The sequence below is a fragment of the Bombina bombina genome, chromosome 2, assembly GCF_027579735.1.
Source record: "Bombina bombina isolate aBomBom1 chromosome 2, aBomBom1.pri, whole genome shotgun sequence".
Taxonomy (NCBI): Eukaryota; Metazoa; Chordata; class Amphibia; order Anura; family Bombinatoridae; genus Bombina; species Bombina bombina.
The window spans coordinates 1,031,884,192-1,031,909,355 of NC_069500.1; the positions used below are offsets into that span (position 1 = coordinate 1,031,884,192).

General features: G+C 38.7%; 1 protein-coding gene across 3 annotated transcripts in view; it reads right to left on the minus strand.

The window, feature by feature from the left end:
* ANKRD50 (ankyrin repeat domain containing 50) overlaps window positions 1-25,164 on the minus strand; it is a 242,600-nt gene that overhangs the window by 212,090 nt on the left and 5,346 nt on the right. For all 3 annotated transcript variants that reach the window (XR_008400711.1, XM_053703632.1, XM_053703633.1), the window contains exon 2: window positions 16,425-17,292. Coding sequence is in view for 2 of the 3 variants with exons in the window: in XM_053703632.1 (XP_053559607.1) it covers window positions 16,425-16,900 (476 nt within the window). In the remaining variant the exon portion in view is untranslated. The remainder of the gene's footprint in view (window positions 1-16,424; window positions 17,293-25,164) is intronic.

A 25,164-nucleotide genomic window follows, 5' to 3' on the forward strand; every position in this document is an offset into this window, starting at 1 on the left:
TTTTTTTCATATGTATTAGGACATAATCAACTCATATATTTTTTTGACCTGCCCTTTAAGGCGCCCACAGTACTTGTTTTTTCACTTCAATATTCCTTTTGCTAGTTTGTAGGGAACTAGTATCCATCTGTGGTGCTGGTCCTTGCTGTTGGATTTATAGCGCAAGAAGTTTAATCTTTTTTCCAATATAGTCAGCTTCCATGGTGGAGCCGATGACATATTCACCAGGTCTGCATACCAAGTCCTGCGTGGCCACGCAGGAGCTATCAGAATCACCGAGGCCTTCTCCTGTTTGATCCTGGCTATGAGCCTGGGAAGGAGAGGAAACGGTGGAAACACATACGCTAGGTTGAACGACCAAGGCGCCACTAATGCATCCACTAGAGTCGCCTTGGGATCCCTGGATCTGGACCCGTAGCAAGGAATCTTGAAGTTCTGACGGGACGCCATTAGATCCATGTCTGGAATGCCCCATAATTGGGTTAACTGAGCAAAGACCTCCGGGTGGAGTTCCCACTCCCCCAGATGGAAAGTCTGACGACTCAAATAGTCCGCCTCCCAGTTGTCTACTCCTGGGATGTGAATAGCGGATAGATGGCAGGAGTGATTCTCTGCCCATTGGATGATCTTGGTTACTTCCTTCATCGCTAGCGAACTCTTTGTTCCCCCCTGATGATTGATGAACGCAACAGTCGTTATGTTGTCCGACTGAAATCTTATGAACCTGGCTTCCGCTAGCTGAGGCCAAGCCAGGAGCGCATTGAATATTGCTCTTAGTTCCAAAATGTTTATCGGGAGAAGCGACTCTTCCCGAGACCATAGGCCCTGAGCTTTCAGGGAGTCCCAGACCGCGCCCCACCCCAAGAGGCTGGCGTCGGTCGTGACGATGACCCACTCCGGTCTGCGGAAACTCATTCCCTGAGACAGGTGATCCTGGGTCAACCACCAGAGAAGTGAGTCCCTGGTTACCTGGTCTACTTGAATTTGGGGAGACAAATCTGTATAGTCCCCATTCCACTGATTGAGCATGCACAGCTGTAATGGTCTTAGCTGAATTCGAGCAAAAGGAACCACGTCCATTGCTGCGACCATTAGTCCTATTACTTCCATGCACTGAGCTATGGAGGGTTGAGGAATAGAATGAAGAACTCGACAAGCGTTTAAAAGCTTTATCTTTCTGACTTCTGTCAGGAAGATCTTCATTTCCACATCCTTTTGTTCCCAGAAAAGGAACCCTTGTGGACGGTGACAGTGAACTCTTTTCTATGTTCACCTTCCACCCGTGAGATCTGAGAAAAGCCAACACAATGTCTGTGTGGGCCCTTGCTTTGGAAAGAGACGACGCTTGGATTAGGATGTCGTCTAGATAAGGTGCTACAGCGATGCCCCTCGACCTTAGGACCACTAGAAGGGACCCTAGCACCTTTGTGAAAATTCTGGGAGCGGTGGCTAAACCGAATGGAAGAGCCACGAACTGATAATGTTTGTCCAGAAAGGCGAACCTCAGGAACTGATGATGAGTTTTGTGGATTGGGATATGCAGATACGCATCCTTTAGATCCACGGAAGTCAAATATTGACCCTGCTGGATTGTCGGCAAGATTGTCCGAATGGTTTCCATTTTGAAGGATGGAACTCTGAGGAACTTGCTTAATATCTTTAAATCCAGAATTGGCCTGAAAGTTCCCTCTTTTTTGGGAACCACAAACAGGTTTGAGTAAAAACCTAGACCTTGTTCCCCGGAGGGGACTGGGTTTATCACTCCCATCTTTGATAGGTCTCTTACACAATGTAAGAATGCCTGTTTCTTTATCTGGTCTGAAGATAATCGAGACAGGTGGAACCTTCCCCTTGGAGGAAGTCCCTTGAACTCTAGCAGGTATCCCTTGGAGACTATCTCTAGTGCCCAGGGATCCGGAACATCTCTTGCCCAAGTCTGAGCGAAGAGCGATAGTCTGCCCCCTACCAGATCCGGTCCCGGATCGGGGGCTACCCCTTCATGCTGTCTTGGTAGCAGCAGCAGGTTTCTTGGTCTGTTTACCCTTGTTCCAGCCTTGCATGTGCTTCCAAGCGGGTTTGGGCTGGGCCGCGTTACCTTCTTGTCTAGCGGCAGTGGAGTTATTAGCCGGTCCGTTCCTGAAATTGCGAAAGGAAAGAAAATTAGACTTGTTCTTAGCCTTAAAAGGCCTATCCTGTGGGAGGGCATGGCCCCTACCCCCAGTGATGTCTGAAATAATTTCCTTCAATTCCGGCCCAAAAATGGTCTTACCCTTGAAAGGAATATTAAGTAACTTAGTCTTGGACGACACATCTGCCGACCAGGATTTTAGCCAAAGCGCCCTCCGTGCTACTATAGCAAAACCTGAGTTTTTCGCCGCCAATTTCGTTATTTGAAAGGCGGCATCCAATATAAAGGAATTAGCTCATTTTAATGCGTGAATTCTGTCTATGACTTCTTCATAGGAAGTCTCTTTCTGGAGCGACCTTTCTAGTTCCTCGAACCAAAAGGACGCAGCTGAAGTGACAGTAATAACACACGTAGCTGGTTGAAGGATGAACCCTTGCTGAACAAAAATCTTTTTAAGCAATCCTTCCAATTTTTTATCCATAGGATCTTTGAAAGCGCAGCTGTCCTCTATAGGAATAGTGGTGCGCTTCGCTAGTGTTGAAACAGCTCCCTCAACCTTCGGGACCGTCTGCCATGCGTCCCTTCTAGGGTCTACTATGGGAAACATTTTCTTAAATATAGGAGGTGGGGCAAAGGGTACACCTGGCTTCTCCCACTCCTTTTCCACTATGTTCGCTACCCTTTTGGGTATTGGAAAGGCGTCGTCGTGCACTGGGACCTCTAAAAATGTGTCCAATTTGCACAACTTCTCTGGTACTACCATAGAATCACAGTCATCCAGAGTAGCTAATACCTCCTTTAGCAAAGCGCGGAGATGTTCTAGCTTAAACTTAAATGCTACTATATCAGGTTCTGCCTGTTGAGAAATTTTTCCCGAGTCTGAAATTTCACCCTCAGACAGCCCTTCCCTCACAGCCAAGTCCGATTGATGTGAGGGTAAAATAGATAAGGCATCGTCAGCGTCTGATTGTTGATCCTTTTTATCTGTATTTAAAACTGAACAATCACGCTTTCTCTGAAAAGCTGGCAGTTTGGATAAAAGATTTGCTATAGAATTATCCACTACTGCTGATAATTGTTGCATAGAAATAAGTACTGGCGCGCTAGGTGTCGCATGCGCGGGCAAAGCTGGTGTAGACACAGAAGGAGAGGATGTAGAGCTATCCCCACTACCTTCATTAGATAAATCATCTTGGGCAACATTATGAAAAATAACAGAGCTGTCCTGATTTGTTTGGACGCTATGGCGCAATTATCACAAACACTCGAAGGGGGAACCACATTTGTCTCTATACACACAGAACATAGGTTATCTGATGGAACAGACATGTTAAACAGATTTAGGCAGGCAAACAATGCAATAAAAACTATTTTAAACAAAAACTTTACTGTCTCTTTAAATAATAAAATGACACATTTATTTCTGAATGTTCAAAAAACTATGAAGGCAATATCCGATTTTTCTGAAATTTGGACCCCAGTGTCTTAATGCTTAGAAAGTATTGCACAGCAAATATGGAGACTCTAGCTCTTAAAACAAGCAAACCGGAGCTAATTGTTGGATTTAACCGTTTTTATACACCACAATCCCAGCTACAGCCTTGCTGCAGCTTTTTACCTTCCTTAGGGGTCACCATTCACAGAAAAAAGCCTTTTGGAGTCACTTTCTGAACCACAGGACCCTCTCACATGAATCTGCATGCACTGCCTTGAAATTCAACTGCGCAGCTGAAGTGCCAAAATGAGGCTTCCTCCCTCAGCACACTAGAGTGAAGGGGCCTTCCTGACTAGATTTAGGTGTCTAAAACAAGCCAGATCAATAAAAAAACTTTCCCAAGTGTATGTGAGCTTATAAAATATTTCAAATGGTATAATATTGTAATAAAAACCAATCGATTTAGCCCCTAACAGTGTCTACCAGCATAAAAAACAAAAAGGGGAAGCCTGTTATCTTTTTTGCTGAGGTGAAAGAAAAATGGCTTACCGTTTCCCCTGAGGGGAAAAATGACTGTCATCTAGCATTAGCCTGTGTTGTTAGAAGGAGACTAGTCATACCTGAAGCAGATGAGTCTGCAAACTGTTACCCCCAACTGAAGTTCTCTTCTTTCAACAGTCCTGCGTGGTAACAGTAATGGATTTTAGTTACTTGTGCTAAAATCATAGCCCTCTTAAACAGAAATCTTCATCACTTTTCTGTTATAGAGTAAATAGTACAAGCCAGCACTATTTTAAAATAACAAACTCTTGATAGAAGAATAAAAAACTACAACTAACACCACAAACTCCTCGCCATCCCCGTGGTAGATGCTACTTGTTCAGAGCGGCAAGGAGAATGACTGGGGGGCGGAGCCAGAGGGGGAGCTATATGGACAGCTCTTGCTGTGTGCTCTCCTTGCCTTTCCCTGTGGGGGAGAATATTTCCCACAAGTAATGGATGACGCCGTGGACCGGACACACCAATGTTGGAGAAATAGCTAAATACATAGATTTAACATCAATCTTAATAATGCCAAATATAGCATCACAAATGAAATGATTAGCATGTTGTAGCAGAAGAACAATGCTAGACAAATCACAATCTTCTACCTGAAGAGCTAAACTGTCTAACCAAAAAGTTGAAACAGCAGCCACATCAGCCATAGAAATGGCAGGTCTAAGAATATAACCAGAATGTAAATAAGCTTTTCTGAGATAAGATTCAATCTTTCTATCTAAAGGATCTTTAAAAGAAGTACTCTCTTCCATAGGGATAGTAGTATGTTTGGCAAGAGTGGAAATAGCCCCATCAACTTTAGGGACTTTTTCCTAAAACTCCAAAATTAGCCACAGGTAAAGGATATGAATTCTTAAGCCTAGAAAGGATTAAAAGAAGAACCAGGCTTAGACAATTCCCTAGTAATCATATTAGAAACAGCATCTGGAATAGGAAAAACTTTAGGAGCAACCTTAGGAGGTTTAAAAACAGAATTTAAACTTTTACTGGATTTGTTTATCAAGAGGACTAAACTCTTCAATACCCAAAGTAACCAAAACTTCCTTCAACATTGAACAAATATAATTAATCTTAAACAGATAGGAAGATTTGTCAACTTCAGAGTCTGATTCAGGATCCTCTGAACCAGAGAGATCCTCATCAGCAAAGGATATTTCAGTATGCTGTCGGTCAATACAAATTATCAGAATTATGAGAGGTTTTAAAAAGACCTTTTACGTTTATTTGAAGGCGGAATAGCAGACATTTATACAAAACATCCAATTTCCTCATATAGTAGTTTCAGGAATTGGAAAAAAATGCTTATGCTAAAGTAATATGCAAAAAAATAGGCATCATAGCTCTTAACAATATGAAGAGAACCAGAAGCACTAAAGGAAGAGGATTAATATATTAAAAATGTTGGCGCCAAGTATGACGCATGACCAAAAAGGAAATGAAAATGTTTTTGCCGCTAAAGCTAACACCAGGAAATGACGCAACTTGTGTCATAACAAGCGCTACTTTGCGACAAAGACGCAGGAAGTGACGAGACTTGCGTCACTAAAGACACAACTTCGCGTAACAAAATGAAGCCATAAAAAACTGCATTTTGCGTCCTTGCGAGCCTAGTTTGCCCGCGAAAATTTTTGGAAAACAAAGTCAAATTGAAAAAACTGGAACCCCAGGTAAGAACAAAAATCTTTCCAAACATAATTTCAATACTGAAACTGATAGTCTGCAAAGAAGGGAAATATATTTGCCATAAGTCAGGTCTATGTATAAGTAAACACATATATTTAAAACTTTACAATATAATATAAAGCTCCAAACATAGCTGAGAGTGTCTTAAAAAATGATACATACTTACCAGAAGACACCCATCCACATATAGCAGACAGCAAAACCAGTACAGTACTGAAAAATATCAGCAGAGGTAATGGTATAGGAGTATGACGTCGATCTGAAAAGGGAGGCAGGGGATGATCGATTACAGAGAGCCTTTGAATAGATTTCCCATGGGTGAAACCATAAAATCAATAGGCAATACTCCCTATACATCCCTCTGACAAACACTGTACTCAGAGGAATTCGGCTTCAGAATGCTTAGAAGCGCCTATAACAGAAGAAATCGAGCACGACTTACTTCATCACCTCCATAGGAGGCAAAGTTTGTAAAACAGAGGTATATTTATAGGCATTTTGAGGTTTGGGAGACTTAGCCCCCTCCTGGTAGGAATGTATATCCCATACGTCACTAGCTCATGGACTCTTGCCACTTACATGAAAGAAACTGTTCCTATCCTTAATTTAAAAAGTTGCACACACACACACACACACAGTGTCTCAAAGTGTTGCTTAGTTTTCTTGTAGCACTATTATTACTATCTGCAAGCAGAAATTATTGTTAGTGTAAAGAAACGGTAGCACTGCTATATATGCACAGCATACACACAGTAACGCAGATAACAAGCTGACAGGCATTCCAACATAATCTGACCTATACAATAATTTGTCATAATGATCTTTCACATTATCTGCTGAGACATTACAGCCAGACTGAGACCTTGAGATGGACAAAAATGGCCTTTACTTATTTAGTAAGTGATGGCCCAAAAAAAAGAGCAATACTTATCCAGTGCAAGAAATCACTGTCTGTTCCCTAAAAGATGTGAACTTGCACACCTTCGATGAAACAGCAATTTCTCAAGCTAAATAGGTAGTGCTCATGTTAACCCATCGCAAGCTAAATAAGTAGTGAAACAATCTGCATGGCAAATTCAGGACAATCGGAAACACCAAAGCTAAAACTGGTGTTTCGAATTGCTTTCAGAAAAAAAAAAATTAGAGTTGGGCTTCAGTAATTCAGGACTGTCCCAAAAAATTGGGACATCTGGTCTAAAAAGGCTTATTGAAAGACTCTTATTCAACTAAGTGCTAGAGTTGAGCGATACAATGGACCTGCTAGTTTTTTTTTAATCATTCAAACGATAGAACAAAATGTTCCCTTTGACATTCTTTTCCATTTGAAGGGATATTAAACCTATTTTTTTTCTTTCACGATTCAGATAGAACATGCAATTTTAAGCAACTTTCTAATTTACTCCTATTACCAATTTCTTCATTCTCTTGCTATCTTTATTTGAAAAAGCAGGAATAAAAGCTTTGGAGCTGGCCCATTTTAGGTTGAGAACCTGAGTTGCGCTTGCTGATTGGATGGCTAAATGCAGGCACCAATCAGCAAGCCCTATCCAGGGTACTGAACAAAAAATAGGCAGGCTCCAAAGCTTTCATTCGTGCCTTTTCAAATAAAGATTGCTTAAAATTGCATGCTCCACCCCCCCCCCTTTTTTTTGTTTTTTTATTTTGTTATGTTTGGTTTATTTGGTTGTGTGTACAGGAAGGGGAAAGAAAAAGGGAAAATATATATCCATTTTCAGGTTGTTCATTTAGGGGACATGATATAATACGATGGATTAAATTTAAGACATATTGTTAAGTGGTATAATTTTTTCTTTGGAACATGTATGAATTGAAAAATAAAAATTTGCAAGAAGATACTATGAGTAATGTACTAGCAAAGTTTGGTACTAATGATATGAAATACATGATATTGTTATGTTTCTTTTTGCCTTTTTTTCTCTTTGTCTCTGTTAAATGAAAATGGATTTAAAATAAAGGTTAAAAAAAAATAAAAAATTGTATGCTCCCTCTGAATCATGGAAGAAAAAAATGTGGGTTTACAATCCCTTTAAATGTCTCTAAAGAACACATTCCAAATACTGTATTGAAAACAACATTCAAATATTTTCATAGTATTACTGTTTTAAATGTCTATGAGATTTAATTTTTACAATAAAAAAGAAACGTAAATTCTTTGTAATTACCTAGATTTCTACATTACTCACAAAAATGTGGTCTTACATTCTGCTAAGACAAACACTAATAATTATACTTCTTGTCAATACTGAACACAAGCAATGTAGAAGAACCTCGGTTTCAACCCCAGGTCATTTATCCCCTAGGCCAGGTCTCGACAAATCAGTTTAAAATTTAGGAGCCAGTGTTATTTGTATATAGATATTTGGGGAAAAACAAAATTAAAAAAAAAAAAAAAACACACACACTTAGGATCTAAGGCTAAAATTCTAGGAGCCAGTGACTCCTTGGTGCCCGAGTCTGTTGAGTCCTGTTTTAGACAACACAAAATTAGTAGAGAACAGCTCAAACTGAAGGAGTTAAAGGGACAGTAAAGAGCATGACATTTTAAACGACTTTTCATTTTACTGTACATAAATTTGTTTTGTCCTGTTTGTAACCTTTGTTGAAAAGCATAGCTGCATACCTAAGTAGGGTCAAAAGCAGCAATGCACTAATGGCGGCTAGCTGCTGACTGCACATATGTCTCTTGTCATTGGCTACCTTGTATACAGCTAGCTCCCAGTAGTTTATTGCTGCCCCTTCCACAAAGGATACTAATTTAATAAGGCACATTTGATAATAGAAGTAAATTGGAAAGTTATTTAAAAACACATGACCGGTCTAAATCATAAAAAATTAATACGATTTAAGAGTAATTGGCTCTTATGATTAAGGGACATTGCAGCCAAATTTGGAATGCACATGGGTGCATTTAAATTTTGAATGGAAGCATTTTTGCAATATACACATATTAGCAAAAATGCTTCTAGTAAAAAAACAGAATTTATGCTTACCTGATAAATTACTTTCTCCAACGGTGTGTCCGGTCCACGGCGTCATCCATAACTTGTGGGAATATTCTCTTCCCCAACAGGAAATGGCAAAGAGCACCGCAAAAGCTGTCCATATAGTCCCTCCTAGGCTCCGCCCACCCCAGTCATTCGACCGACTGACAGGAGAAAAAAAACAGGAGAAACCATAAGGTGCCGTGGTGACTGTAGTTAAAGAAAGAAATTCATCAAACCTGATTAAAAAACCAGGGCGGGCCGTGGACCGGACACACCGTTTGAGAAAGTAATTTATCAGGTAAGCATAAATTCTGTTTTCTCCAACATTGGTGTATCCGGTCCACGGCGTCATCCATAACTTGTGGAAACCAATACCAAAGCTTTAGGACACGGATGGCGGGAGGGAGCCAATCAGGTTACCTAAACAGAAGGCACCACGGCTTGCAAAACCTTTCTCCCAAAAATAGCCTCCGAAGAAGCAAAAGTATCAAATTTGTAGAATTTGGCAAAAGTGTGCAGGGAAGACCAAGTCGCTGCCTTACATATCTGATCAACAGAAGCCTCGTTCTTGAAGGCCCATGTGGAAGCCACAGCCCTAGTAGAGTGAGCTGTGATGCGTTCAGGAGGCTGCCGTCCGGCAGTCTCGTAAGCCAATCGGATGATGCTTTTTAGCCAAAAGGAAAGAGAGGTAGCAGTAGCCTTTTGACCTCTCCTCTTGCCAGAATAAACGACAGAGAAGACGTTTGTCTGAAATCCTTTGTTGCTTCTAAATAGAACTTTAAAGCACGAACTACATCTAAATTGTGTAACAAACGTTCCTTCTTTGAAACTGGATTCGGACACAAAGAAGGCACAACTATTTCCTGGTTAATATTCTTGTTGGAAACAACCTTTGGAAGGAAGCCAGGTTTAGTACGCAAAACAACCTTATCTGAATGGAACACCAGATAGGGCGGATTACACTGCAAAGCAGATAACTCAGAAACTCTTCTAGCAGAAGAAATAGCAACCAAAAACAGAACTTTCCAAGATAACATCTTGATATCTATGGAATGTAGAGGTTCAAACGGAACCCCTTGAAGAACTGAAAGAACTAAATTCAGACTCCAGGGAGGAGTCAAAGGTCTGTAAACAGGCTTGATCCTGACCAAAGCCTGAACAAAAGCTTGAACATCAGGCACAGCTGCCAGTCGTTTGTGTAACAAGACAGATAAAGCAGAAATCTGTCCCTTTAGAGAACTCGCTGATAATCCCTTATCCAAACCTTCTTGTAGAAAGGAAAGGATCCTAGGAATTTTGATCTTACTCCATGAGAATCCCTTGGATTCAAACCAACAGATATATCTTTTCCATATTTTATGGTAAATTTTTCTAGTTACAGGTTTTCTGGCTTGTACCAGAGTGAGTATCTATTACAGAATCCGAAAAACCCACGCTTAGATAAAATCAAGCGTTCAATTTCCAAGCCGTTAGCTGGAGGGAAACTAGATTTGGATGTTCGAATGGACCTTGTACTAGAAGATCCTGTCTCAAAAGGTAGCTTCCATGGTGGAGCTGATGACATATTCACCAGGTCTGCATACCAAGTCCTGCGTGGCCACGCAGGAGCTATCAAGATCACTGAGGCCCTCTCCTGCTTGATCCTGGAACCTTGAAGTTCTGACGAGACGCCACTAGATCCATGTCTGAAATGCCCCATAATTGAGTCAACTGGGCAAATATCTCCGGGTGGAGTTCCCACTCCCCCGATGGAATGTCTGACGACTCAGATAATCCGCCTCCCAGTTTTCCACTCCTGGGATGTGGATCGCAGATAAGTGGCAGGAGTGATCCTCCGCCGATTTTATGATTTTGGTCACTTCTCTCATTGCCAGGGAACTCCTTGTTCCCCCCTGATAGTTGATGTAAGCAACAGTCGTCATGTTGTCTGATTGGAATCTTATGAATCTGGCCTTTGCTAGTTGAGGCCAAGCCCTGTGAGCATTGAATATCGCTCTCAGTTCCAGAATGTTTATCGGGAGAAGAGACTCTTCCCGAGACCATAGCCCCTAAGCTTTCAGGGAGTCCCAGACCGCGCCCCAGCCCACTAGACTGGCGTCGGTCGGGACGATGACCCACTCTGGTCTGCGGAAGCTCATTCCCTGGGACAGGTGATCCTGGGTTAGCCACCAACGGAGTGAGTCTCTAGTCTTCTGATCTACTTGAATCACTGGAGACAAGTCTGTATAGTCCCCATTCAACTGTTTCAGCATGCACAGTTGTAATGGTCTTAGATGAATTCGCGCAAAAGGAACTATGTCCATTGCTGCAACCATCAACCCTACTACTTCCATGCACTGAGCTATGGAAGGTCGTGGAACAGAGTGAAGAACTTGACAAGCGTTTAGAAGTTTTGACTTTCTGACATCTGTCAGGAAAATCTTCATTTCTAAAGAATCTATTATTGTTCCCAAGAAAGGAACTCTTGTCGACGGAGACAGGGAACTTTTTTCTATGTTCACTTTCCATCCGTGAGATCTGAGAAAGGCCAGAACGATGTCTGTGTGAGCCTTTGCCTTTGAAAGAGACGACGCTTGTATCAGAATGTCGTCCAAGTAAGGTGCCACTGCAATGCCCCTTGGTCTTAGAACCGCTAGAAGGGACCCGAGTACCTTTGTGAAAATCCTTGGAGCAGTGGCTAGCCCGAATGGGAGTGCCACAAACTGGTAAAGTTTGTCCAGAAAGGCGAACCTTAGGAACTGATGATGATCTTTGTGGATAGGAATATGTAGATATGCATCCTTTAGATCCACGGTAGTCATAAATTGACCCTCCTGGATTGTAGGTAAAATCGTTCGAATAGTTTCCATTTTGAACGATGGCACTCTGAGAAATTTGTTTAGGATCTTTAAATCCAGAATTGGTCTGAAAGTTCCCTCTTTTTTGGGAACTACAAACAGATTTGAGTAAAAACCCATTCCTTGTTCCACTGTTGGAACTGGGTGTATCACTCCCATTTTTAACAGGTCTTCTACACAATGTAAGAATGCCTGTCTCTTTATTTGGTTTGAAGATAAGTGAGACATGTGGAACCTTCCCCTTGGGGGTAGTTCCTTGAATTCCAGAAGATAACCCTGAGAAACTATTTCTAGTGCCCAGGGGTCCTGAACATCTCTTGCCCAAGCCTGAGCAAAGAGAGAGAGTCTGCCCCCTACTAGATCCGGTCCCGGATCGGGGGCTACTCCTCCATGCTGTTTTGGTAGCAGCAGCAGGCTTCTTGGCCTGCTTACCCTTGTTCCAGCCTTGCATCGGTTTCCAAGCTGGTTTGGTTTGTGAAGCATTACCCTCTTGTCTAGAGGCTGCAGAGTTGGAGGCCGGTCCGTTCCTGAAATTGCGAAAGGAAAGAAAATTAGACTTATTCTTGGCCTTGAAAGGCCTATCTTGTGGAAGGGCGTGGCCCTTACCCCCAGTGATGTCTGAGATAATCTCTTTCAATTCTGGCCCAAAAAGGGTTTTACCCTTGAAAGGGATATTAAGCAATTTTGTCTTGGAAGATACATCCGCTGACCAAGACTTTAGCCAGAGCGCTCTGCGCGCCACAATTGCAAACCCTGAATTTTTCGCCGCTAATCTTGCTAACTGCAAAGCGGCATCTAAAATAAAGGAGGGACTATATGGACAGCTTTTGCTGTGCTCTTTGCCATTTCCTGTTAGGGAAGAGAATATTCCCACAAGTTATGGATGACGCTGTGGACCGGACACACCAATTTTGGAGAAATATAGCCATTTCAAAAGAGTATTTAAGTATGTAACGTGCACCAGCATTTTAAACACAGAACTTGCTTAGAGTGCCTAAGGTGCTTGTATAATCTGGCAATGACTCAATTTGTTAATTGTTGACATGACACAAACACCACTTGCGCTGATTAACCTCTGGGGTGACATTTTATCACAGGAATATCCTATGATTATTTTAGCAGTGTTGGACAAACTGGGGTTATTGTAGTAAAGTTGCCCTGCCTTAAAGGTGGACTGTGTTGCTGTAAAATAGATGTGTACATATACCTGTAAATATTTATCTTATTATTAAAATATATTGATTCATGGTCGCCAAAATGTGGTTATTTATGTTTATTTATTAATTTAAAATATCTTTACTTTATACTAAATATAATTCTAATTTAGTCATCTCTATGGTAATACCACTAAACCAATACAAATAAGTTGTGAAATAAACTCCATGAGAGGGTCTCCATTTTTTTCCAAACAGTTTATTTGGAATCAATATATGTTAATAAGAGAAATATTTACAGGTATATATACACACACAAATCTATTTTACAGCAACACAGTCCACCTTTAAGGCAGGGCAACTTTACTACAATAATCATAGGAATATACTTAGCCACATTTCTATAGTGTTCACCATCAGCCATCTTTACAGCATGCCCAAGATAAGAAGAGAGGCAAAGGTTTTGGTGTTACAGTATTTTATACCCCAATTCAATAGGGAGTGGTTTATCAAATGCCACTCAAAGGCTATTGGGAGTGTCCTACTTAGACAGACACTAGACAAAAGAACTACTTGAATATTCAACTTTAAAACCAGCTATGTGAATTGTCAGGTATAAAATCTGTGAGCTATATTTTAATATTCCGGTGATAAAATGTCACCACAGCCTCAGTGTCTAAAATCCTGGTGCACTGGGAATATATAGCTATGCTTCATATGTACGTGCAGATAAAAATGCCAACGCTAAAAAAACAGTGATAACTTACTAGAAGAATTTTTGCCAATACATGTATATTGCAAACATGTTTCTATTCAAAGATGTACATTTAAATTTTGACTGTAATGTCTTTTTAAAGGGAGGATTAAGTACACATGCGCACACTTTATCATTTACTTGAAACTCCATCACTGGATCATGTAGCTAACCAATCAAGTCTCTCCCACACCCTAACACCTGTAGACGACAGGACAAGCAAGATCTGCATAGTACAGTGTGAAAAGCGACAGCTGTAAATAAGCTGTGGTATAAGCCTGCTCTATAAGGGAAATTAAACCAAACATGATAGAACATTTAATTTTAACCCCTTAGTGACCAGACCATTTTACAATTTTCTTACTGTTAAGGACCAGGGCTATTTTTACATTTCTGCTGTGTTTGTGTTTAGCTGAAATTTTCCTCTTACTCATTTACTGTACCCACACATATTGTATACCGTTTTTCTAGCTATTAAATTGACTTTCTAAAGATTATATATATATATATATATATATATATATATATATATATATATATATATATATATATATATATATATATATATATATATATATATACACACATACATACATACATACACACACACACATATACACACATACATACACACAGGTAGCCCTCAGTTTACGCCAGGGTTAGGTTCCAGAAGGAATGGTTGTAAATCGAAACCGTTGTAAATTGAAACCCAGTTTATAATGTAAGTCAATGGGAAGTGAGGGAGATCGGTTCCAGGCCCCTCTCAAAATTGTCATAAGTAACAACTAATACGTTATTTTTAAAGCTTTGAAATGAAGACTTTAAATGCTAAAAACCATTATAAACCTAATAAAATAATCACACAACACAGAATATATAATTAAACTAAATGAACAAAAACATTTGCTAAACAGCATTATAAACCTAATAAAATAATCACACAACACAGAGTTCACTTGCATTTTTCTGCAAACAGTTCTTTCTATGCATTCCAATCTGGATTGATTTACAGACAGGAAGATCTTGTTCCTTTGAAATCTGCTTGATAGCACAGGTCTGGTTAAAGTGATTAATTTCAGCTTGCTTGGCTTTGCTGCAACACAAGCTGACAGCTCCACCTACTGGCTATTTTAATAAATGCACTGCTTCTCAACGCTTTTCAATAGAAGTCACATGACTGGAAAAAAAAAAGGTTGTTATTCTGAAACGGTGTAAATTGAACCGTTGTTTGTATATATATATATATATATATATATATATATATATATATATATATATATAATGGGGGGGGGAATGACACACTTTTTCTAACTTTGACCCCCAAAATCTGTTACACATCTAGAACCACCAAAAAACACCCATGCTAAATAGTTTCTAAATTTTTGTCCTGAGTTTAGAAATATCCAATGTTTACATGTTCTTTGCAAGTTATAGGACAATAAATACAAGTAGCAATTTGCCATTTCCAAACCATTTTTTATTTTTCTTCAAAATTAGCGATAGTTACATTGTAACACTGATATCTGTCAGGAATCCCTGAAAACCCCTTCACATGTATATAATTTTTAAAACACAACCCAAAGTATTGTTCTAGGCCCATTTTGGTATACTTTATGCCACCAATTTACCGCCAAATGCGATCAAATAATCAATTAAATCCTATCACCTTTTCACAAACTTTAGATTTCTCACTGAAATTTACAAACAGCTGCTTGTGCAATTATGGTACAAATTGTTGTAAATGCTTCTCTGGGATCCCCTTTGTTCAGAAATAGCAGACATATATGGGTTTGGCATTGATTTTTGGTAATTAGAAGGCCGCTAAAAGCCTCTGCGCACCACACTTGTAATAGGGCCCAGCAGTGAAGGGGTTAATTATAGCTTGCAGGGTTAATTTTAGCTTTAGTGTAGAGATCAGCCTCCCACATCCCACCCCCTGATCCTTCCCTGACCCCTCTCAAACAGCTCCCTACCCCACCCCCCAAAGGTCACCCCATCTATTGGCAGAAAGTCTGCCAGTATTAAAAAACAAACTTGTTTTTATATATTCAGCAATGTAAGATATGCCCTTACCCACCAACCACCCTGATCCCCCCCCCCAAACAACTCTCTAACCCTCCCCCCTCTACCTAATAGCCACCATGTTAGGTAGTTGCAGCTGTCTGTCTGCCAGTATCCAGTTTCCGGTTTTTTTTTAATAAATAAATGTTTTCCGTAGTGTATCTGCACCTCCTCATTCGCCAACCCCCTCCCAGATCACTTTCCCAAGACATATATACACCGGCACCCTCTCCCTCCACCCCACTCACTAAATGCTTGTAGCGTGGCTGTAGCGGTCCCACCCGCTCCTGCCCCTTTCACACAACCCTCCAGGGATGGGCCGCCCACCCGGCCTCCCTCCTATCCCTCTCTGCATTGGTTGCTTAAAAAAAGGGTATTGCACGATGCCTCAATATCGAGGCAGCGCTGCAATACCCTGAAAGCAGCTGGAAGCGATTGCTTCCAGCGCTTGAAACGATCGCTTCGTTAACCTGGCACGTCATCGGTCATTAAGGGGTTAAATAACGTTCTAATTTACTTCTATTTACATATTGTCTTTGTTCTCTATGTATCTTTTTTTAAAGCAGGGATGAAAGCTCAGGAGCGTGCACATGTCTTGCACACTATAAGGAATGTTATCTATTGCAAGATCACTAGATGGCAGCACTATTTACTTCCATTTAGTGCTCCAGACACCTACCTAGATATCTCTTCAACCAAGAATACAATAGGAAATTTGATAATAGAAGTAAATTGAAAGTTTACCCTGCAAAAAGAAATTAAGTTAGCAACCTCAAATACTATAAAGGATTTAAAAAAACACAACGTACCTTTTAAATGCTTCTGATGGATTTCGTTCACATTCCCCAGGTTGTAAAAGGCTCTGAACTGAAGGATCATTTAATTTTTCCTCATATCCTGGCATCAGCCCACTTCGACAGATCTGTTCAACCAAAGTCCTAATAAAGCTTCCTACACAAAGTGTGTCCGAGTCCTGGGCCCTACAAAAATGAAATGCCAAAGCCTGAAGGTGTAAACCTCTTTGTAAACCAGCAGGGGAACTCGGCCATATCAATTCCGTACAAAGAGCAGTTTTACCACTACCTGGGCCACCAACAAACAACAAACCCCAAGCTGCTCCTTTCCCAGTGCTGCCGCCATTGTTGCCAGAATTAGCCACAATTGAAAGTTTGTTTGCTGTAGTGTTGCCGCAACTTATTTTCTCCTGAAGACAGTGCTGGAGTTTATGGAAAATCCATTCCCTACAGTAGAATGGTTTTCCTTTTAATAAGCTGGTTTGAGCCATTTTAGCTATTGGGTTGATGTGATCTCCCAACAAAAACTTAAATTATTTAGCATTTGAAGCCAAATAAACCTTAGGGCAAAAGTTTGGTTTAAGTTCCAGAAGCATCATAATCCTAAATAAAAACTAGATGCAGAATGCATGTTGAATTTAACCTTTCCCATGTACGTCCATTTTTAGGCATTCTGTGAAGAAGATAGCATACTTTCCCCATTTTATACTACAGAAGAGCTCAAAAGATCGGATCTAAAGTCGGTAAGACAAAAATGTTCCTTAATCCAAGAGTAATACGTTTCAGATGGCTGCAAATGTCAAGCGTTCTCATGACTGCATCTGGATCTCATATAAATGTGCATTCTTTCGGTACAAACAGGAGAAGATCCATCTGGAAAAAACTAAGAACAAAAAGCCAACCGTTATTGTGTAAAAAATATTGCTTTGTTCCAAGTGATCATCATATTTAAAATGCATAGGAAAAAAGCAACATTTAAAAATAAACAAATCAGTGGGATGTGCATATCTATGCTTTTTACTATTTCAAAATTCATAATACAGGGAGAAAACCCTTTATCCGAACTGCTTGGGACTGGAAAAGGTTTGGATTTGCATATAGCCTGTGTAGAAGGGATATACAGGTAGTTTAAAAAGACCACTAAATGCAGTAGAATAGCATAATTAACACGTGCATAATAAAAAGTAAATGAAATAACACCTACTCTGAATTTCAAATAAATAGTAGATTTTTTTTATGGCAAATGTATTTTTCTCCCTTTTACCCCCCCCCCCCCCCCGTTTCATGTGACGGACATCAGCCAATCAGACTAGTATACGTATATACCCTGCAAGCTTATGAAAAAGAAGACTGTGCAAAATTCATAATGGAAATAAAAATTGGAAAGAGTATTAAAACTGCATGCTCTATTTTAATCAGTTTATTTTATTTTGACTTGAGTGTCCCTTTATGTCATCTTCAGATCAGCAAAAAACTACTTGGAGCTAGCTGAACACATCTAGGGAGCCAATGATAACAATCATGTGTTGTCACTAATCACCAGCTAGCTTCTGGTAGTGCATTGCTACTGCTGAGCCTACCTATGTTTTTCAACAAAGGAGACTAAGAAAACTGTAAATTTGATAACAGAAGTACATTGAGAAATCTCTTAAAAGCTCTGTCACAGCCATTAAAGTTTTAATTTAACCTTAATGTCCTTTAAAGTGGTCACTGCTTTACAATGTACAATTAAAAAGTAATCATTCTTTGCTGAAAATATAACTAAAAAAGTACTTATGTTGTATAAAAATTAAACTTTTGACATTTTCAACTAGCTTTCATTTTCTGTTAGACAAAGTACTTTACTGCAAAAATAGAGGCAGCGATACTTAAAGTGAATGTAAAGTTAGGCATTCAGGAAAACTGCTACGCATAGACTTTGTCTCACTTAACCTAGTCGCTGTTTTTTTTTTTTTTGTTTTTTAAACTGATTTTCTGTTATATAGCATCTAATTTATTTACCGTTTCTTCGCAAACTCCTCCCAAGAGATACTTCCTGCTTTTTCCTTGTCTGGCGTTTAGAGCGGTCCCACCTGCTCTATACATAGCTCTGAAGCCCACTCCCAATAACAAATGTGTCTTGCGCATGCGCTACTCTCATCATACTACAGTATTTCGCTATGAGGCCAATAGAGCATGCGTGTCTCATGAACACGCATGTAGATTCCATCTGAAAAAATCTCCTTTAACACATGCGCAGTCTAAACATGCGACGTTTGTGGAAAGGGTTGAACGCCCCATTGATTTGTAGATTGCAGAATCTTCATCTGTCAATTAAGTTAAGACTATGGCGAGCGGAGGAACGGCGTTAATCTTAAGAGTATTAAAAGGTAAAATTTGGAGAACATAACTAAATAGTAAAGATTTGATGAAGAAACTCTGCCTAATTTTTTTAATTCTTGCCTATGACGTGACCGACTTTGGTCAACGTTACATTCAATTTAAGGCCTGTGTCTAAAAAAAAGCTTGATCTCTCTAGGAGGCTTGGGTAATGTATTATTTTGGCCTACATTTTATTTTAGTTGTATTTTTTTCTACCTGTAGTAAGAAAAATGTGCATACAATTTAATAAAGTTTTTTTTTTCTCCCCACTTACTACCATGTAGTAAAGTTTACAAATGCAATAGCATCTAATCCTTAGATGGGCATAAAAGTGAAAGAAGATTATGCACTAAGTTGCTACAGAAGTTGCACAATACTATTAAAAACAGGGGCACTTTCATTCATGAAAGTTTACATTGCAGCATTTTTTTTTTTGTTTTGTTTTTTTTAACACCTTTTTCTGCAGCCAAGCCGTACCATCGATCCCCTGTCCGCTTTTCATGCTATACTTAGCACGGCAATGACAAAACCAACTCGCTCTGGGTTGCACGCCCTGATTGGAGGAAGCCAGATTCGTCATTGCTGACGTAAGTACAGAGGAGCAGCGGGCGGGGGATCGCTGGTGTGGCTTGGCTGCAAAATAGGTATTTTTTTTTAAAAAAACGCTGCAATGGCAATGTAAACTTCCATGAATTAAAGTGCCCCTGTTTTTAATCCGGGCATGGATTCATGAACGTTTACATTCACTTTAACTAGAAATTTTTCCAATACATCCAACATTACATAGAACAGCTCCTTGCTACTCATTCCTTACTAATGGTAAACCGCCAAATACAAATGGAGTTCAAGGTATTAGGTAACAGCTCACTAGCTTACACAATAAAACTTGTCCCTTTCCTCCTCACTCATCCCACCAAACAAAAAAACAAAAACTATAAATTCCTAACTATGTTTGAATACTATTGTTTTACCTCATTCCCTGTCAAGGGTGCATTATCCACAAGTTATAAATCTATATTAAATTACCATTCTGCAAATCTTCCTCGATATATAAAAGTTAGAAATCAGGAACCGAGACTGGTAAGTAAAAAAATAAATAATAAAAATTCAGCTTCCCCCATCTCATGTGCAGGCACCAGAGATGAAGGATACATTTTTCACAAGGAGATACCTTACCCCACAGACTTGCTAAAATATTTCCTAGATGTTGGAGAGGATGTTCAACAGATGGCACTTTTGTTCCCATATACAGTCCTACTGGGGGAATGGATAAAGTAATTTCATGAACACTCTTATTGGATGCTTTAATCTTCCTCTTTGATAAACACCCGTCAATCAAATGTAAATATGGCATGGGCTTGTTACTTATGATAAACAATGCCAAATCATTCATTTTAAAATACTGGAAACAATTACCCCAAGTTTGCAGGAATGGAGACAAAAAGTGACACACACATTGGGGCCAATTTATCATTGTCTGTCCGACATGATATGCTGTAGCGTACCATGTCCGACAGACATCGCTGAATGCCGACAGCATACGCGGTCAGCATTTAACATTGCACAAGCAGTTCTGGTGAACTGCTTGTGCAATGCCGTCCCCTGCAGATTCCTGGCCAATCGGCCACTAGCAGGGGTGTCAATCAACCCGATCGTATAGGATTGGGAGGATTGCAGACCGCAGCCTCAGAGGCAGCGGACCAGTTATAGAGCAGCGGTCTTAAGACCGCTGCTTCATAACTGCTGTTTCCGGCAAGCCTAAAGGCTCACGCAGAAACGGCGGCCATTGGGCCCTTGATAAAATCGGCCCCATTATATCTTAAAAGATACAAACTATATTATGACGAACCACATGAATACTTACCATTTTATTGTATTTTTATGATATGAATATAAAACAGTGCTTAAATACCCTTATGTATTAATTATCCTAGATGGTTTTGTTTCTTACTGCAGGGGTTAACATATCTGTTTAAAATTTAACATTTAGGAGCGAGTAAGTATATTTAGGAGCTAGACAGTGCTATTTGTTTATAGTTATATGGAGAATATAAAAAGGAACCAGTGGCTCCCCGACTCCTGGGTTTGTCGAGCCTGGTCTTACTGTAAAATCCAGATTTGCTCACCTAAATAAACTTAACAGTGCTTGACAAATATGTTAAAAAATTAGGAGCCAGTAAGAATATTTAGGAGCCAGGTATATTTTTAGGAGCCAGACAGTTGGATTTGTATATAGATATATGGCGTATAACCCAAAAAGTTAGGAGCCAGTGGTAAAATTCTAGGAGCCAGTGGCTCCCATGCTCCTGGGTTTGTCGAGCCCTGCTTAATACATTGTAGCACTCGTTCTGCCGCTTTGTGCTACAATGTATCTACAAGACCCACCATTGTGACATGCTAAAAGAACTAAACTGGCTGACGCTGGAATCCAGATGCATCCTCCATCTTTCCTGCCTAGTGTTTAAGAGCCTTTCTGGGAAGCTCCCACCCTACCTGAGCAAAATGCTCTCCCCGGCTATTCCCACCTCCTATAACCTCCGATCCAGTACCAGCACATTATTTAGCTTGCCTCAATACAAAAAGAAAGCAGCTCGATCCTCCTTTTCCTACAGAGCGCCACAGTTATGGAATGACCTCCCGCACACTTTCAAACCGTCCAAGCCTAATATCCTTTAAGAGATCCCTTTCTACATATCTCAAAACAGAATGCTCCTGTCATAATTAATTATATATTTCTTACCTGTTCTATGCTAATTTTTTGCATCTATTGTGTATTATTGTTTTTGAATTTTATTGTACCCTATTGTATCAATGCAATGTTTTGTGGACCCAGGACATACTTGAAAACGAGAGAAATCTCAATGTATCCTTCCTGGTAAAATATTTTATAAATAAATTCGATGTAAAAGGTTTTATAGATATGCTGCTTTTTAATACCTTGTCTGGAATGACAGGACTTTATCTCACTTATTACTGGATTTTTGTAAAGTATCTTGATGCTAACTTGGATGGAGCTTGGCATTTATTTATCTAAACGATTTAACTTAAAAGGACCATTAAATACAGCATAATCACATAATTAACAAGTTATTATAAAAAAATGTAATAAGACTTACTCTGAATATCAAATAAGCAGTAGATATTTTTATTTTATTTTTACACATGTATCGCCCCCCCCCCCCCCCCACATATCATATGACAACCATCTGCCAACCACAGTCTAGTATACGCAAACATTGTAAATGTGTGAGCATGTCCAGTCTTGGAGCTGGTGCCTCAGAAAGAGTGCATATAAAAATTTAAAAAAAAGACTGTAAAATTTGAAAATGAAAGTTCATTGGAAAGTCTCTTAAAAACTGCTGCTCTATCTTAATCACAAAGATTTAATTTGCATTTAAATGTCCCTCTAATATGGTGCCAAATAAGAATAAGAATGAGAGTGTGTGTGATAGAGATATATATATATATATATATATATATATATATATATATATATATATATATATATATATATATATATATATATATATATATATATATATATATATATATATATATATATATATATATATATATATATATAGATATTCCACTAGCCATGGACGAGTAGGATATTGCAGCTTAACTCTGGGTGGACTAGTAACTTTTTTCCTTTAGGCTTGTAAACACTGACTAGTAAGACTACAGAGGCAATGAGCCAATGACAAGAGGTATATCCGAGTAGCTACAAACCTGCAGCCATGTTCAGCTGTTAGGTAAAAGTGAAAAAAACACCTAGTCATATGCAAGCAATGGTACATTTTTTATTTTTTTTTAAATATTTTATTTATCAGTTTTCCGTCATTACATCAAAATGAAAACAAGTTATACAAAAAAAATAAAAAAGCAGCCAGAAAAAAAAATTAACACATGTATACACATAAGTTGCGGAGACGCAGCTCCAATTAATTTTGTGATTAACATGGAGACGCAGCTCCGCTTTTACTGAAATGAAGACATAAATCAGCTCTTCTATCAAATCATTATGATATCTTATATCACTAAAGTTGATCTTTGTCTTCCAAACTAAATAACTTTCCTTTTCCTGGTTTCGGGACTAAAACAATACCTTATCGTAACCTGCATTATAAATTGTTTTTTCCTAAAAGATAACTCCATATCAGAAAATACAATATTCTAAGCTTTAAGTTCTACTAAAGAGCTATTATCTCCAAAAATTATACTTAGTCAGGAGGGTTTGCATATCTTACTTTTTGAACAGGAATGAATAATAATAAACTACAATTCTCATAATAAAAAAAATTAAAGAAAAAGCCCCGTCATACATATCATTAAACATCTCTATATAGAGATATCCAATCAGATGGGGAAAAAAATTAACAAAAGTAAGCAAAAGAATCTGAGCTCAAAAAAGGGGTCAGTATATGTCTTTGAATAATAAGTGGGTAAGACTTGATTATTGGTAGCCAACTGTTTAGAAATGTTTTTATTTTTTTTCCCCGAGACTGCCTGTAAATGAAAGGATTCAAAAATGATTTGTGCTTGAATCTCCTTAAGTACAGAACAAGCAATGGTACATTAATAAAATGCTTGAAGACATTACAGCGTTTTCTTTTTTTCATTTTTATATCCCTTTAAATATATTATTTACTGTATGTTTATAAGAAAAAATACAGAATGCAATGTTGAAACTGAAGTAAAGTCAAAACATTGCATAGTTGTTACTATATAAAAAACAGATAAATACAAATACACATTTAAAACAAAGGAAATTACTTTTCCATTCAATAGGGTGTGTTGTTTTGCTAAACATACTTCCTACATTCAGGTCATTCTAAAAATGTCATCCTTTTAAATAAATATATCATCAGTTCACAAAGGTTCTGCAATTTAATCCTATTCCATTATGAATTGGATGTTATGAAGGGACATTCTAATGCAAAAATGAAGTGTTCTTATCGTTATAGCATGTCATTTTTTCATTAGCATCTATTTCTAAGTAGGTGTTGGATCTCACAAAACGCTCAAGTCCCAGTCAGCAGCAGCACCACCACATAGCCTGAGCAGAACATGACTAGTGATTGGTGGGTACATGATTATGCCATTTCTAATTGGCTCACTACACATGTACTGCTTAGAACCTGCAATACATTGCAGCACCTGAGCAGGACTTATAAGGAATAGTCTGGTCAATATTAAATGTTCATAATTTAGATAGAGCATGCAATTTTAAGCAACTTTCTAATTTACTCCTATTATCAAATTTTCTTCATTCTCTTGCTATCTTCATTTGAAAAAGCAAGAATGAAAGCATAGGAGTCGGCCCATTTTTGGTTCAGCACCTGGGTAACACTTTCTGATTGGTGTCTAAATGCAGCCACCAATCAGCAAGCGCTAACCAGGTGCTGAACCAAAAATGGACCGGCTCCTAAGCTTATGTACAAATACAGATAGCAAGAGAACGAAGAAAAATTGATAATAGGAGTAAATTAGAAAATTGCATCCTCTATCGGAATCATGAACGTTTAAATTTTCACTAGACTATTCCTTTAAAGGGATATTAAACCCATTTTTTTTTTCTTTCACGGTTCAGATAGAGCATGAGATTTTAGGCACCTTTCTAATTTACTCCTATTATCAATTTTTCATTGTTCTCATGCTATCTTCATTTGAAAAAGCAGTACTGTAAGCTTTAGAGCCGGACCATTTTTTGTTTAGTACCTGGGTAGTAAATTAGAAAGTTGCTTAAAATTGCATGCTCTATCTGAATCATGAAAGAAAAAATGTTGGGTTAGTATCCCTTTAACACCTTTGTGAAGGTTAAACATGTAGCTAAAGGTCCATTAAATAAAGTAGAATTCAACAATCAATAAATATGTAATAAAAAGACAATGGAATAACACTTACTTTGACTTTCAATCCAGTAGATTTTTTTTTTCTGATTTGCTTCCTTTAATTTCCCTGTCCCCTGTATTATGTGACAGCCTGAAGCCAATAACAAATTTATAGATGTATATGAGCTGTGATCTCTGCTTTTCATCATAGAATACCAAGAAAACTGTAAATTTGATAATGGAATGTCCTCCACAGAAAAGTTTGCCATTCAGGTAGCTTTATGTGGTAGTCGGTGGGGGCATTGTAATACTTTGCAATATAACAACATTCTTTGTTATTTATAAACAATATTTAAGTTATCCAAAAGACAAATTAATTGCATAATTTAACACAAATGTATTAAATGATAATTTGAGCAACATACATTGGAAGCATTTAATATTAGCAAATGTTATCTTAATATTGGGTTAAGTTTTAGCTGGGTGGTCAGTAAAATCAGCCATGTGGTGCACCCGCTAAATAGATTTTTTCTTAATTTCATGCACTTTCTGAATCAAGA